At 45.2% G+C, this 16,907-nt stretch overlaps 1 protein-coding gene across 4 annotated transcripts in view; it reads right to left on the bottom strand.

Annotated features, from left to right (window-relative positions):
- Positions 1 to 16,907, bottom strand: part of MTG1 (mitochondrial ribosome associated GTPase 1) — a 321,942-nt gene that overhangs the window by 52,335 nt on the left and 252,700 nt on the right. For all 4 annotated transcript variants that reach the window (XM_069753046.1, XM_069753049.1, XM_069753048.1 and 1 more), the window contains one exon: positions 15,350 to 15,431. In XM_069753046.1, coding sequence (XP_069609147.1) covers positions 15,350 to 15,431 — 82 coding nt within the window. The remainder of the gene's footprint in view (positions 1 to 15,349; positions 15,432 to 16,907) is intronic.

Raw genomic sequence — 16,907 nt, 5'->3', positions numbered from 1 at the left:
AGGCGCATCTTTCAGATGTGCCTTTTCTGGGGTGGCTGGGGGCAGATGTTTTTAGTCAGGGGGAGGCCAATAACCATGGACCCTCTCCAGGCTATTAATATCTGCCCTCAGTCACTGGCTTTACTACTCTGGCGGAGAAAATTGTGCGGGAGCCCACGCCAATTTTTTCTGCCATTTAACCCTTTAAAGGGAACCTGTCACCCCGTTTTTTCAGTAGGAGATAAAAATACCGTTAAATAGGGCCTGAGCTGTGCTTTACAATAGGGTATTTTTTGTCCCCTGATTCCCTACCTATGCTGCCGAAATACCTTACAAAAGTGGCCTTTTTCGCCTGTCAATCAGGCTGGTCAGGTCAGATGGGCGTGGTCATTCTCCCCCACATCTTGCTTATGTTCCCGTTGGTGGCGTAATGCTTCTCGCATGCGCAAGTGCCGAATGCACTGCGCAGCTGTAGAAAAAGAGCGCGCTCGCCGCTATTCAGCGGTTTCTCGGTGGGCGCGGCCATCTTCCTGAGGCCGCGCGTGCGCAGATGGATTCTCCTGCTTCCCGGGGCTTCAGGAAAATGTCCGCAGATGGACATCGCGGCGGCCATTTTCCTGAAGCCAAGATTCTAACTCTGCTTCAGTTACAAAAAAATACCCTATTTTAAAGCACAGCTCAGGCCTTATTTAAGGGTATTTTTATCTCCTACTTAAAAAACCGTGTGATGAGGGAGCAGCCGCCATCTTGGGACAGGCATACTACAGATTGGCGTGACTCCATTTTGTCTCCTGGTCACAGGTCGGCAGCAGGAGTGCTTCTGGCCCCCACCTTTCTAATGAATAAAGTTCCTATTAGTATGCTAAGGGGCTGAGCTCAGTGTAAACTGTAGACGGTATTTCAAAACTCAATGAGGAAACCACGCCAGCAGGGGGCTTGGAAATGCTTGGGGGCTTAATTAAAACACGCATGCCAAGTGGCCACTGGATACACATCTATTATGGCAGCCCAGTCGAACTGTCGCCAACATGGAATTGTGAATTATGAACGCATCGTCCGAGGTACAGGCTCATAAAAAATATTCTGCTCGCCCTAAAGAAATTGTGCATCTAACAGTGTGACTCCCGTGGCAGTGGGAGGTCTGAAACCCGAGATATGGGGATCAGCATCCCACAGGGACCGAATGGGTCCAGGTTTGATCCCAGTACGACCGGCAGAACAAACCACAGGCGCTGGTACTGCCCGTGTGCTGATCCGCTCATCCTGAGGGAAGTTATCCCATTTATTAGATATTGGAATAAATCTTGCAGGGAGGCAGAGGGGGTGGAGATTGCTAAGCCCACCCAGCTGCAGGCAGGGGGCTCAGCCAGGTTTAAGAAGAAGCTGAGGTCACTGGGAGGGTCTCACTCCACAGAAGATCATGCTGATATCTTAAGGAACAGGGTATGCCAGCCAGAGGGGAGCAAGCACATGCTTTCTGGGGGCTGCCCGGCAACTAAGATTTGGACCTGCGGAATGCTGCGCGCCCCCAGCTTCCACAAGCGACCTTCAACCTGGTAAATTGACCTCCAGCTTTATACCTTTAAGCCTTGTATTATTGTTGTTATATTGTACTCTGACTGTAACTCTTGATATATTGTGATTGTATATTTCTTGTAATTATCTAGTGCGCCCTTAAGGCAATTAAATCATAAATTAATTTTGGGCTGATCCTTTTAATCTGATTGGAATCTTAGAATACCCAGTGTGGGTAACAGGGCAGTCTCCCCGGCGGCCATTTGCTCTAGGTGCAGTTCCTTTACTGACCTGAGAGACAAAGGGGGCGCCGGAGAGCTGGGCCTGTGTAGTGACGTCACGGATTGGTGACGTGGGAGGAAGGGGTAATCCTTCACAAACGGGGTGACAGGTTCCCTTTAATAGCTAGAGCGCCCAAATTTTGCACACACACACTACTAACATTAGTAGTGTGGAATATGCAAAAAAATGGGGATATGAGATGGTTTACTGTATGTAAACCATGTCTCATATCATGTCGGGTTTAGGAAGGAGAAAGCAAATGCCGGCAATTGAATTACCGGCTTTAAAGCTATCTCGTGCTGGATGAAATATTAATATATATACATATATGTGTCTACTGATTATATATATATATATATATATATACATACATACACAGTATATATATATATATATATATATATACACACAGTATATATATGTTGTTACGATTTTTTGAGCACATGGATCCATTGTATGTCCATATGTCGGTTTTGCAAACCTGCGAGAAAATCTCGCAGTACGGATGCCATACGGATTACATACGGAGGATGCGATGCGCAAAATACGCTGACACACCCTGCCTACGGAGGAGATACGAACCACTATTTTGGGGACTTTTCTGCGCATTATGGCCGTAAATTACGGACCGTATTGTCTTACGCCGAGTGTGACGCCGGCCTAATACTCTTCAAATTCTGTGGGCTCCTTTTATGAACTCTGAGCTTTAGTTCCTCACATACATTTTCTATTGGATTCAGGTCAGATGTTTGGCTGGGCCAATCTAGCAACTTTATTTTTTTTGTCCAGGAGTCAATTGATCATTTCCTTGGCTATATATTTGGGATCACTGTTTTGCTGACATGTTCACCCTCATTTCATCTTCATAATTCTGATAGATGGCAACATATTTTTATCAAGAATTTCTCTGTAAAATTGTCCATTCATTCTTTTGTCAATATGAAGTTTACCAGTGCCGTATGCTGAAAAACCACTCCATATCATGATGTTTCCACCTCCAAACGTCATTGTTGGTAAGGTCTGGGTCACAGTAGCGAGTTTTACGGACGTATGAGAGGCGCAAAAACTACGCATTGCACACGGACCAATGTTTCTCTATGGGGCACCTACTATCTGCTGTATATTTCTCAGCTGTATTTTACAGGCGTAGAAAATCGCAGCATGCTGCGTTTGTCAGCGTATTGCGCAAAAAATCCGCCAATGAAAGTATTGGGGCGAGAAAAATATGGATTACACACGGACCATCAGTGTAACTTGCGAGAAATACGCAGCGGTGTTCTATAGAAAAGCCGGCAATTCAGCGCGGTATATATATATATATATATATATATATATATATAATCAGTACTGTGCCCCCTGCTGGCATAACCTCATATGAATTCGAGCGTGAGAAAATATTCAGAAAAATTCCCACGCTCGAGTTCATATGAGGTTATGCCAGCAGGGGGCGCAGCACCACAAGTCTAGGTAGCTATGTTCCCCTTCTTTCAATTCATTCCCCAGATTTTACAGTCAGCAGCACAGCTGCATTAGCAGGCTCCTGCTTGTAAAATTATTTAACCCCTTGAGATGAATTTACAGCGTGGGACATGACTGATCTCTGGAAAGGTATATGATATTGTTGTTTTTTTATTTTTTACAGAACGCGGGTCGTCATTTGGATTAAGAGTATAATAAACTATTACAACACCCTGTGTCTTTATTTCATTAAAATACTTTATTCATAACGTGTGTTTTATTAACCATTTACTATTGGATTAATAATGGATAGGTGTCTTATTGACACCTCTCCATTATTAACCTGGCTTAATGTCACCTTACAATAGCAAGGTGACAATAACCCTTTATTACCACATATCCCACTGCTACACAGGAGTGGGAAGAGAGAGGCTAAGTGCCAGAATAGGCATATCTTCCAGATGTGCCTTTTCTGGGGTGGCTGGGGGCAGATGTTTTTAGCTGGGGGGGGGGGGGGATATCCATGGTCCCTCTCTAGGCTATAAATATCTGCCCTCAGTCACTGGCTTTCCCACTGTGGTGGAGAAAATTGTGCGGGAGGCCACGCCAGTTTATTTCCGTGATTTAACCCTTTATTTTAACAGCTAGAGCCCCCAAGTTTTGCACACACACACACACACACACTACTAACATTAGTAGTGAGGAATATGCAAAAAAAAAAAAAAAAAAGGATAAGAAAAGGTTTACTGTATGTAGACCATGTCTCATATGTCGGGTTTGGGAAGGAGATAGCAAAAGCTGGCAATTGAATTACCGGCTTTTCTGCTATCTAGCGCTGTATGAAATATATATATATATATATATATATATATATATATATATATACACACTGTATATATGTTTTCACGAATATTTGAGCCCATGGATCCATTCTATGTTTATTTTGCAAGCCGGCGAGAAAATCTCGCTGTACGGATGCCATACGGATTACATATGGAGGATGACATGCGTAAAATACGCTGCCACACCCTACCTACGGATGACATACAGATCACTGTTTTGGGATCATTTCTGCGTATTACGCATTTAAAATATGGAACATATTTCCCTACGCTGAGTGTGACTCCAGCCTAAGGTGTTTTGGGAAGGTATGTAATGCCTTTTGGCCTTCAAACATGGTGTGTTATGGCATCCAAAGAGTTAAATTTTGGTGTCACCTCACCAGATTATATTCTCCCAGTATTTCAAAGGCTTTTCTAAACATTGCTGAGCAAACTTTAAACTTGGTTGAACATGCTTTTTGTTCAGCAATGGAGTGTGCATACAGGTCGTGGGGGTTGAGCATCTTACTTCTTGTTTTCTTTGAAACAATTCTACCTGCTTATTACAGGTCTTTCTGCAGCTCTCCACAGGTGGTTCTTGACTCTTGGACAACTCTTCCGATAATGATTTTGACTTGTCTGTCTGAAATTTTGCAGGGAGAACCTGGTCTTGGCCAGTTTATGATAAAATGATGTTCTTTCCACTTCTGAATTATGGCCCTAACAGTTCTCACTGGTACCTTCAGAAGTTTAGAAATTCTTCTGTAACCAATGGCATCAGTCAGTATCTTTTGCAACAATGTGTTTGAGGAAGTCTTGAGATCGCTCACTGGTTCTACCCATCACGAGATGCTTTCTAATTATTGATAATTTCAGCTGGCATCATGAATTTCCATGGCTTTTTGCTTCAATACTTTTTCCCTGTGTCTCATTATTACACATATTTTATGGTTTGATTTCTTTGCGTGTGTGGATTGGATGGGTTGTTATCAACATCTGATGAGAATTTCATTTCTGTAGCACCTTTAGAAACATATTTACTTAGAAACATATTTATTTCATTCATTGCAAGTAGAACCAAAGTTTAGTTTAACTTCTCTTCCATGTTTTCTACGCTTATTAGAGAAAGTGGCTTGTCATACACTCAGCCTCACAGAGACCAGTTGCAGGAGTCTCCATACAAAACAAGGGCCTCAAAAGAATGTATTAACCCCTTCCCGACCTATGACGCATACGCTGTGTAAAGAAAGTCGGTGCCAATCCGACCTGTGACGCAGCGTATGCGTCATGGCGGGATCGCGTTCCTGCAGGTCGGGTGAAAGGGTTAACTAAAATTTCACCCGACCTGCAGGGACAGGGGAAATTGTACTTTAGCTCAGGGGGGGTGGCTTAGCCCCCACTTGGCTACGATCGCCCTGGTGACCACTTTGTCACCACCCCCCAGATCTGATGGGAGCTAGCGTCCATGTGACGCTAGCTCTCCATTCAGATGTGTGGAGGGGCGAAGAAAATCATGGCTGCCTCATTGTCCAGCTTCATGCCTTCCGTGGAAGCTGAACAGCGAGGTGCCTGCATACTGCCCTGCCACATACCACGATCGCCGCCGCTGCAGTTACGGCCGCCTTCACCGCCAGGTACCCCCCTCTGCTTCTCTTCCCCCCTGCCTTGCGATTCCATGACCCCCCGACCTTCGCTCCCTCCCCCTGCCCCGGAGATCACACCCCCCCCCCCCTGCTGCTGCTGGCTCCATTTCCTCCTTCTGCTGCGTCGCACCTGACAGCCCCCGCCCCAGTGAACCCCTGATCTCCCCCCTGCCGTGTGGATCGCCCCCTGCCCCGCTGATGTCCTCCACTGCCCCGCTAATGTCCCCCCTGCCCCGCAGATCTCCCCCTGTCCCGCAGATCTCCCTCCCTGCCCCGCTGATGTTCACCCTGCCCCGCAGATCTCCCCCTGCCCCGCTGATGTCCTCCCCTGCCCCGCTAATGTCCCCCCTGTCCCGCAGATCTCCCCCTGCCCGCAGATCTCCCCCTGCCCGCAGATCTCCCCCTGCCCCGCAGGTCTCCCCCCTGCCCCGCAGATCTCCCCCCCTGCCCCGCAGATCTCCCCCCCTGCCCCGCAGATCTCCCCCCCTGCCCCGCAGATCTTCCCCCTGCCCCCCAGATCTCCCCCTGCCCCACAGATCTCCCCCTGCCCCACAGATGTCCCTCCCTGCCCCGCTGATGTCACCCCTGCCCCGCTGATCTCCCCCCTGCCCCGCTGATCTCCCTCCCTACCCCGCTGATGTCCCCCCTGCCCCGCTGATCTACCTCCCTACCCCGCTGATGTCCCCCCTGCCCCGCTGATCTACCTCCCTTCCCCGCTGATGTCCCCTTAGCCCTGTGGATCACCCCTTGCCCCACTGATGTCCTCCCCTGCCCCGCTGATGTCCCCCCTGCCCCGCAGATCTACCCCCTGCCCTGTGGATCACCCCCTGCCCTGCTGATGTCCTCCCGACCCGCAGTTCTCTCCCCTGCCCCGCAGATCTCCCTCCTTGCCCCACTGATGTCCTCCCCTGGCCCGTAGCTCTCCCCCCTGCCCTGTGGAGCACCCCCTGCCCCGCTGATGTCCTCCCCTGCCCCGCAAATCTCCCCCTGCCCCGTAGATGTCCCCACTGATCGTCCCCCCACCCCAGTTTTCCCATTAGGGTTAGGGTTGGGGCTAAAATTAGGGTTGGGATTAGGGGTAGGGTTAGGATTAGGGTTGGGATTAGGGGTAAGGTTAGGATTAGGGGTAGGGTTGGGATTAGGAGTAAGGTTGAGATCAGGGGTAGGGGTGTGTTGGAGTTAGAATTGGGGGTTTCCACTGTTTAGGCATATCAGGGGCTCTCCAAACGCGACATGCGTCCGACCTCAATTCCAGACAATTCTGCTTTGAAAAAGTAAAACAGTTCTCCTTCCATTCTGAGATCTCCCGTGCACCCAAACAGGGGTTTACCCAAACATATAGGGTATCAGCGTACTCAGGACAAATTGGACAACAACTTTTGTTGTCCAATTTCTCTTGTTACCCTTGGCAAAATAAAAATATGGGGGGGCTAAAAAAACCCTTTTTGTGAGAAAAAAAATGATTTTTTGTTTTCACGGCTCTGCATTATAAACTGTAGTGAAACACTTAGGGGTTCAAAGTTCTCACAACACATCTAGATAAGTTCCTTGGGGGTCTAGTTTCCAACATGTGGTCATTTGTGGGGGGTTTCTACTGTTTAGGCACATCAGGGGCTCTGCAAATGCAACATGACGCCCGCAGACCATTCCATCAAAGTCTGCATTTCAAAACGTCACTACTTCCCTTCCGAGCCCCGACGTGTGCCCAAACAGTGGTTTACCCCCACATATGGGGTATCAGCGTACTCAGGACAAACTGGGCAACAAATATTGGGGTCCAATTTCTCATTTTACCCTTATGAAAATAAAAAATTGTTTGCTAAAACAATTTTTGAGGAAAGAAAAATGATTTTTTATTTTCATGGCTCTGCGTTATAAACTTCTGTGAAGCACTTGGGGGTTTAAACTGCTCACCACACATCTAGATTAGTTCCATGGGAGGTCTAGTTTCAAAAATGGGGTCACTTGTGGGGGAGCTCCAATGTTTAGGCCTACAGGGGCTCTCCAAACGCAACATGGTGTCCGCTAACGATTGGAGCTAATTTTTCAATCAAAAAGTCAAATGGCGCTCCTTCCCTTCCGAGCCTTGCCGTGTGCCCAAACAGTGGTTTGTGACCACATATGAGGTATCGGCGTACTCAGGAGAAATTGTCCAACACATTTTAGGATCCATTTTTTTTTTTTTTAATTCGTTTATTTATTAAACATAGAATAAAATTACAGCATACATATTTGTCCTTGTCATTAATCTGCGTGGTTACATTACAGGGATTGGAAAGGACAGAACATACATATGTCAATCATTTTACTTTTAGAAAAACAGTCAGAACATAGGGTTCTTAAACTACAACCCAACTAAACCTCCAAAGCTTCTACACCGCCACTTGACCAAAGCCAAATATATTATTTATCTTGTTCTTTTCCCATTGCGCAATATTTGCAGATCAAAGGACCAGGTAAACCACATTTCTCCCATTTAATCAGGTCACAGAGTGAGATGAAAGGCATTCCATCTATCCCAAATTTTACTGAACTTATACGGGCAGCCCCTATTTTGGTAAAGAGTACGCTCATAGGGGACGACTGTATTCACCAGTTCAATCCAGGACCTAACGGAGGGGGGTGAATTCCCCATCCACCGCATAGCTAGCAACTTCCTTGCCAAGAAAAGTGTTTCTCGTAGAAAAATCCCCGTATAGTGTTCCCAGGCCTCCTCGTCCCACACTCCAAACAGGCAAATTAAGGGTTCAAGAGGAATTGGAATTGATAGTATTGAAGCTAATAATGACGTCACCTCCTTCCAATAATGAGAGATTATGGGGCACTGCCATATCATGTGTGCAAAATCAGCGTCAGGTGAGTGGCAACGCAAACATTCCGACGTCGAGTATCGACCCATCCGACAAAGTCTCAATGGAGTCAAATATGACTGGTGGATTATATATAATTGGGTCATCTTATTATTGGCCCATGGGGAGACTCTGAGGGGTGATTCCAAAATATCCTCCCATTCCTCACTTTGCATATCAGGAAAAAGCCCCTCCCATTTGCCTCTCACCGAATCCATAACAGAGTTCGTTCCCGCTGATAACAGATATGTATATAGGGACGAGATAAGACCTTGAGGGCCCTGGGACTTAAGAATACCTATCAGAGGCAAAGAGGAGATGTTACGGTTCATCCCCTCATTCCTGACAAATGACTGAAAGGCAGATCTGAGTTGCAGGTATCGAAAAAATTGAGATCTTGGAAGGTCATATTTATCTTGCAGTTGTTCAAAGGACATAAAAACCCCCTGGTCATATAAATCTCCCAACAAAAGAACCCCGTAGGAAACCCAAAATTTTGTAGACGGGTGATTCACTAACATCGGAAAATAACTGTTATCCCACAGAGGTATCTCGGCTACAATGTCCCCAAATCCAGTAACTTTCCTAATTTCTTCCAAGTGGATCTCGCCAATCGAATCATAGGCAGCAAACCAGGAGCACTTATTTTCCCCGATTCCAAAAGACCCAGCGGACACTTAGCACCAACAGAACTAACTAAATGATTTTCAGAATTAGGGAGATAGTTATGAGGCATCCATTTACATAATGCTTTAGCCTGTCCCGCCAAATAATATAAAAAGAAATCTGGCAGTGCCGCTCCTCCCTCCTGTTTAGGTCTTTGCAGAGTAGTCAGTTTGAGCTTGGGCCTGCCTTTCCCCCACACAAATGAAGTAACGTGAGAATTTAAACTGGTAAAGAAGAATTTTGGTATGGTTACTGCACTATGTTGAAGACAATAGTTGAATTTAGGGAGCAAAATCATTTTTATAAGATTAATGCGGCCTGCTACGGACAATGGAAGCTTACTCCAAGATGCAAATTTCAATTTAGTGTATTCCAACAGGGAAAGAACATTGAGCTGTAGGTCCAACCCACTGCATTGGGACATGTAGATGCCCAGGTACTTAAATTTGGACACTATGGGCAGTAAAGAAAGAGTACTAAGACTGGGTGCTGGGTGTTGAGATAAAGGTAATAGGGCAGATTTATCCCAATTAATATATAGGCCCGAGAACCCACTAAATTTATCTATGGTAGCAATTATTTTTGGCAACGTTTCTTCTGCCCTATCCATAAATATTATCATATCATCAGCATACAAACCAATGATGTCAGTGCGGTCCGCTATCTTAATACCATCAATACCAGGAGTTGAACGCAAGCGCACAGCTAATGCCTCTATTGCTAAAGCAAATAGGGCCGGAGAGAGGGGGCACCCTTGACGAGTTCCCCTATATAGTGAAAAAGGTTCAGACATAGAGCCGTTAATAACTATACGGGCTTTGGGTTTCAGATATAACACACCAACCCATTTCAAAAATTTCTCCCCAAAGCCATATTTCTGCAGACAAGCGGACAAAAAGGGCCATTCAAGTGAGTCGAACGCCTTGGCTGCGTCCAGTGACGCCAATGCCCAGGCATTGTCTGGTAACAAAGAACTGTACTGAATCACCGACTGGACCCGTCTAATATTTATAGAGGTGCTCTTACCGGGCATAAAGCCAGTTTGATCTGGATGTATAATATCCAGTATAATGGAGTTCAACCTGGTAGCCAGTATCTTGGCAAGGATCTTATAATCCACATTTACCAAGGATATAGGACGATAGGATCCGCATTCCAAAGGATCTTTCCCCTCCTTCTTAAGTACAATGATATGTGCCTCGTAAAAAGTATCTGGTAGACACCCTCCCTTCCATATCTCTTTAAATACTTTCAGTAGAAGCGGAGCCAGTATCCCCCGGTATTTCCTATACAACTCTACAGGGAAGCCATCTGGCCCAGGAGCCTTTCCAGAGGCCATGTCTGTTATAGCTTGCTCCACTTCCTCCAGGGTAAATTCAGCGTCCATAAAGGTCTGGTGGGCGGAACTCAGCACAGGGAGTGTTATATCGGACAAATATCCCAGACAATCGGAAACATCAAAACCGCTCTTAGATTCATACAGCCCCTTATAATAGTTATAAAAACATTGTAGTATTCCCTCAGTAGTGGAATTCAATGAGCCGTCCGGTGAGCGAATTTGCAATATCATGTTAGATGTATTATGTTGACGCACCAAGTAGGCCAGAAATTTCCCCGCTTGATTCCCCATTTCAAAGTACGATTGTCGCGTAAAAAATAACTTACGTTTAGACTTGGTGTCTATGTGTTGGGTGTATATTCTTTGCAGAGTCAACCACTCAACCCTATTATCATTAGTCTGGTCAGCTGTATATATTGCCTCAGCATCTCTCAAACATTGTTCAATCTCATCATCCTCCCTCGATGTTACCCTTTTAATGTATGAGATCGTAGAAGACAGACAACCCCTCAGATATGCCTTAAGTGTATCCCAAAATAAGTTAATGTTCTGAAGTTCTGAGTGGGACTGAATAAAGCAGTTCAGCTGGTCAACTGTCCTATCGTCCGAATCTATTAGTTTAAGCCAAAAGGGATTCAATTTCCATACTCTACCATTATTCAACGTCCCAAACACAAGTTTAAGAATAATCGGACTATGATCCGAGGCCCCTCTATTACCGTGTTCCACACTATCCACCCACCGCACCAGGTCACCGGATCCGAAGATATAATCTATGCGAGAAAGGGAACTTCTAGTGGATGAGTGGCAGGTATATCCCCTCTCCCCGGGGTGATGCATCCTCCATAGATCTATCCAGCCGCTACCTTCCATGAACAATGTTAACTGAGTCGGGGTCGAAGAAGAGGAAGAGGACAAAGATTCCCCAAGCGACCCATCTCCCAATCGCATTCTATCTAAATTACTGTCCATAACTAAGTTGAAGTCACCCATACAAATAACATGTGCGTCCGGGTAGCTTAATGCAAAGCTCATTGCCATCTTAAGTACTGAAGTATTAGCTGGGGGGGGTTATATATGCATAGTATGACGTATTCGCGGGAATTAATTAATGCATGAACAAAAACAAAACGTCCCTCTAGATCTCGCCGAGTCGTCTGGGCCTCCCATTGGACGTCTTTGTGTATTAATAGTGACACCCCTCTCGAGTAACTAGTGTGAAACGCGTGAGCATACCACTGTACCCATGGTTTCTGTACACCTCTGGCTGTATCTCTAGTTAGATGTGTCTCTACCAGGGCCACAATATGAGGATGATATCGTCTAATTTGAGAGAACACCTTGATTTTCTTCCGGGGTGATTTAATACCCCGAATGTTCCATGTCATACATATCAACTCAGACCCCATATCTAGCCATTAAAAACATGGTATGCATTGATGGTGAGAAAAGTCCGCTGATTACGCATGGGAAGTCATAATGGCTTTGGAGGCGGTTCTTATCCAAATACCTACTAAAACTAATTAAATCTAACAGAAGAAAAAAACAATTTAACAAAAACTGAACAGTAGAGGAGTAAGATCCTGTACTCCTAAGGTCAAATATAAAAGGGGATACACTCACTGAATCCAGCGTCCGGTATTGTTAACAACCTTAGCACCCACTTAGAGAGCTCCATTTATGTTACCATTGGACAAGGAGCATAAATTAGGAGTCTTTCACATTAGACACCCTGTGAGACCGCAACCATTCGGCCGCCTCCGCTGGATCCGTGAAGAATAAGGTGGAACCATCATGAACAATGCGCAGTCGAGCCGGATAAAGCATGGAGTAAATAATACTCTTATCTCTAAGTTGTTTCTTGATGTCCATGAACCGCGCTCGCTGCTTTTGGAGTTCCATGGAAAAATCCGGAAAAATCGATATGGTAGCATTGTTGAATTTAATAGGGCCCTTCTGTCGCGCCAGACGAAGAATAGCATCTCTGTCTCTACAGTTGAGAAGACGTGCCAGGAAGGGTCGGGGTGGAGTTCCAGGGGGAAGAGGTCTTGTTGGGACCCTATGCGCTCTCTCCACTGCAAAAGTTGAAGAAAATTCTTCCCCCAGGGAGGCCTTAAGCCAGTTCTCTAGAAATTGTTCGGGTTGCTGACCCTCCGAACGCTCCGGCAGACCAATAATTCGGTTATTATTACGACGCAGTCTGTTTTCCAAGTCATCTGCCTTTTGTTTCCAGGCGTTTACTGAGCCAGCGGCTTTTGTCAACTTAGCCTCCATAGGGGTGATGGTATCCTCTATATGAGACACTCTTGTTTCAACCTCCGAAATACGCCCTCTCATAGCTTGCATATCATGCCGCAGTCGACCCACCTCAGTATGCACGTCCTCAATTTTTTCTGTGAGAGATGATCTAGTGAGGGATATAGCTTGCATTAGCTGCTCTGACGCCTGTTTAAGAGTCAGTTCATCTTGTTCTCCCTCCTCATTACTATCAGAAAGACGATTTTTACGTTGGGTTTGTGCAGGGTTATTTCTGAGAGTGCGTGTACTATCAGAAGGATCCTCCCTGGCATACTTCCTTAGTTTATCAGCAGCCCCTGTTCCCTTAGAGTGATGCATGGCAGGCAGCTAGAGGCCTCCACTGGTTAATTACAGTTATATGTGTATACAGTGCACTCTCCAGATCCAGTCACAGCAGAGTTAAATGTAGGATTGTATTCCAGAGAGACCGCTAGATGGGCAGCTGGGATATTGAGAGTGTTATATGCAGCAGTTTTAATATGCACCCAGGCTCTGTATGTTAGAGCAGATCCACAGGCTCCACAGGGGGAACAGCAGAGCGAGGGGGGGGAGGGTTAGCCCCTCTAAAGTTATGGCGCTGGCAGGAGGAGTGCTAGTATGGCAGGGGGCACGGGGCCCAATCTTTCAGGGCACACACACCGTGCCACCTCCTTGCTGTGTCAGGCTAATCTTTCACCTCCTGAGTTGCGCCGCAGATGAGGCTGAGAGCGCCGCTTCCCCCACTGTCAGGGCGCGCGCTGTATTGATGTGCCCCCCCGCGGACACCGCCGTCCACCTCCGGTCCTTCTGCCCCCGCTCACCGCTGTGTTCGGGGAGCGCCGCTTCCAAAAGGGAGGACGCCCGACACCAGGAAGAGCCGGCGCTGTGTCTGGTCTCCTCAGCGCGTGCACTCACAAGATGGCCACCGCTGCATGTGGAGTCTGCCGCCCGTCCAGGCCACCGCCGCTGCTTCGTCTCAGATCCTCACCGCAGCCGTCCGGAGGGCTCGCTGGGTTCCTGAGACTATGCGGTATCAGTACCAGCCGGCACAGTGTGTTAATTAAGGGTCCAAGTGGCAGGATAAGTTCAGGATTGCTGGAGCTCACATAAGGTGCGTCTTTCCTCCTCAGTTACATAGCCACGCCCCCTCTTTTAGGATCCATTTTATCCTGTTGCCCATGTGAAAATGAAAAAATTGAGGCTAAAAGAAATTTTTGTACTTTTTCATTTTAATGGATCAATTTGTGAAGCACCTGGGGGTTTAAAGTGCTCACTATGCATCCAGATAAGTTCCTGGGGGGGGTCTAGTTTCTAAAATGGGGTCACTTGTGGGGGAACTCCAATGTTTAGACACACAGGCTCTCCAAAACGCGACATGGTGTCCGCTAACGATTGGAGCTAATTTTTCATTGAAAAAGTCAAATGGCCCTGTCGTGCGCCCAAACAGTGGTTCCCCCCCCACATATGGGGTATCAGCGTACTGAGGACAAACTGTGCAATAACATTTGGGGTCCAGTTTCTCCTTTTACCCTTGGGAAAATTAAAAAATTGTTGCTAAAAGATCATTTTTGCGACTAAAAAGTTAAATGTTCCTTTTTCCTTCCATGTTGCTTCTGCTGCTGTGAAGCACCTGAAGGGTTAATAAACTTCTTGAATGTGGTTTTGAGCACCTTGAGGGGTGCAGTTTTTAGAATGGTGTCACTTTGGGGTATTTTCAGCCATATAGACCTCTCAAACTGACTTCAAATGTGAGGTTGTCCCTAAAAAAAATGGTTTTGTAAATTTTGTTGTAAAAATTAGAAATCGCTGGTCAAATTTTAACCCTTATAACTTCCTAGCAAAAAAAAAATGTGTTTCCAAAATTGTGCTGATGTAAAGTAGATATGTGGGTAATGTTATTTATTAACTATTTTTTGTCACATAACTCTCTCGTTTAACAGAATAAAAATTCAAAATTTGAAAATTGCAAAGTTTTCGCCAAATTTCCCTTTTTTTTCTCAAATAAACGCAAAAATTATCAACCTAATTTTACACTAACATGAAGCCCAATATGTCATGAAAAAACAATCTCAGAACCGCTAGGATCCGTTGAAGCGTTCCTGAGTTATTACCTCATAAAGGGATACTGGTCAGAATTGCAAAAAACGGCCAGGTCATTAAGGTCAAAATAGGCTGGGCCATGAAGGGGTTAAAGCAAGGTCATATACATAAGAGGTGGCATTTATATTAATGCAAAATGCACATCTGCATTTTCCATGAATTGACAAGGCTCTTCTGGGCTCCGAATACCCTCAAGATGGTGAGCTAAATTTTATTTTATCATTTATATTACTACTGCAATCCCGCTCAGTATGTAATTGCATCATGTTGAAGATTCCTCAGAACTGATATGTTTCCATCAGCCCAAGAGAGTTCAATAGAGTAGAAGTGTGTTTTATCTAATGCACAGCAGTTGTGTCGGTGAAGAGAAATGGGGTACTAAGGACAGGAGAACTCAGAGATTAATATTGACACACTTACCTGTGTTGTCTATGCTCATTAAGAGTATAGAGCAGATAATCAGCTATTACATCTTCACCAACCAAATGATCAAGAATAGTTCCTGAAATGAGAATACATTTTGTAAACATAAATTTTTGCTGTCACACAGTTGAGGTAACATTACTGATTACACATTACATAAAAAGTCAATATCCTAAGTATATTTCTTCAACATAAAAATTGATAACTCAACATACAAGCAGTCAAAAAAAAAACAAAGTATATATGGCAGACAGGATTAATATTTAGATGCACAACCTCCAAATGGTTTGTGTCATCACATGTCTGCTAGTATTTTCTTCCACTGCAGTTCTTTCGAGGCCTTGAATGTTTAAAGATCTAAAATCTGGTATTGGGAAAAGTAATCCCGCAAAGTTTTTCTATTGACTTTAAACTGTCCCCGCAGTAAGTGCCAATTTCAGTTTATATTTTCTTGTATAAAAAAGTGTTGTGTACTATTCCTATGGGGCAAAGAATATACTGCCTTTTCTACCCGGCAACTATTTCTGCCGGATGGCGATTCTCCAGCTTCCTGAAACATCACTTCAACAAGAGCATCATATTTTCTTTTGCTCTGCTCTGCTCTGATGTTGGAGTGTTTGCTGATGTAATGCTGATTCACAGCTGGCTCCCTGCTGCTTAACGTTGGCAGTGACACCCCATCCTCAGAGCAAAGTGGAGGGGAAAACGTTGCTCTATTGACTGAGGTACAGTTTTAGCGTGTGGGGGGTGTTTATTCAAACTTTGACAATCTTATAATGTATTACATTGCGAAAAAAGGCCTAAGAGCCTTTCCTTATTATAAATGGCTCTTCTCTAGCTCTCTGCTGTCATCAAGTGGCCTATTTGGTTTACCACATCTTTATTTCAAAGTATAAGTGACAAACTGTGACAACACTTTAATGGTCTTCACTATACCCTATTCTACTATGAAGTCCTTAAAGCACAGGAATATCTGAATGAAAGAGAAAACTGACATGTAGGACACTGATTCTACTACCCATCATCAAAACATAAATAAAAGGGGCTACGCACCATCCCTACCCCAGAACTAATGGACAAAAAGACGTCCAGGAAAAAAAACGGGATCCCCGCAGACCTCATTAACTAATTCTGGGACTTTAGACAATTTCCTTTGTGGACCCGACAATTCTCAAAGCGGAGAATCGCTCAATCCAAGGCGCTCCTCCACGCAGATTGCTCCAATGACACAAAATTGTAGTGCGCCACCAGACCTTTCTCAAGACAACCTTGGAGCCCTGACACCTTCTTACTCTGCAAATATTACTGGTTAAACAACCCTATGCATCATTGAAAAAGCAGGTACAACAAAATTCCACCAAACTTCTGTTCTATCTTCTCATCAGGGATACCCTGAGACAGTGATACTTACCTCAAATCTCTTTTCCTCAGCTCTGGAATATAACCCATCATCGGACAAACTCCCTAAGAAAGAAATCTGCATATCTTCAACAGAAGCTTCTGGAAACCCTATAGCAAAATCCCGTGAACCAATATGCCTCCAAACCACAAAGAC

The sequence above is a fragment of the Ranitomeya imitator genome, chromosome 2 (genome assembly GCF_032444005.1).
Source record: "Ranitomeya imitator isolate aRanImi1 chromosome 2, aRanImi1.pri, whole genome shotgun sequence".
Classification (NCBI taxonomy): Eukaryota; Metazoa; Chordata; class Amphibia; order Anura; family Dendrobatidae; genus Ranitomeya; species Ranitomeya imitator.
This window is presented reverse-complemented; position numbering and strand designations above follow the sequence as displayed.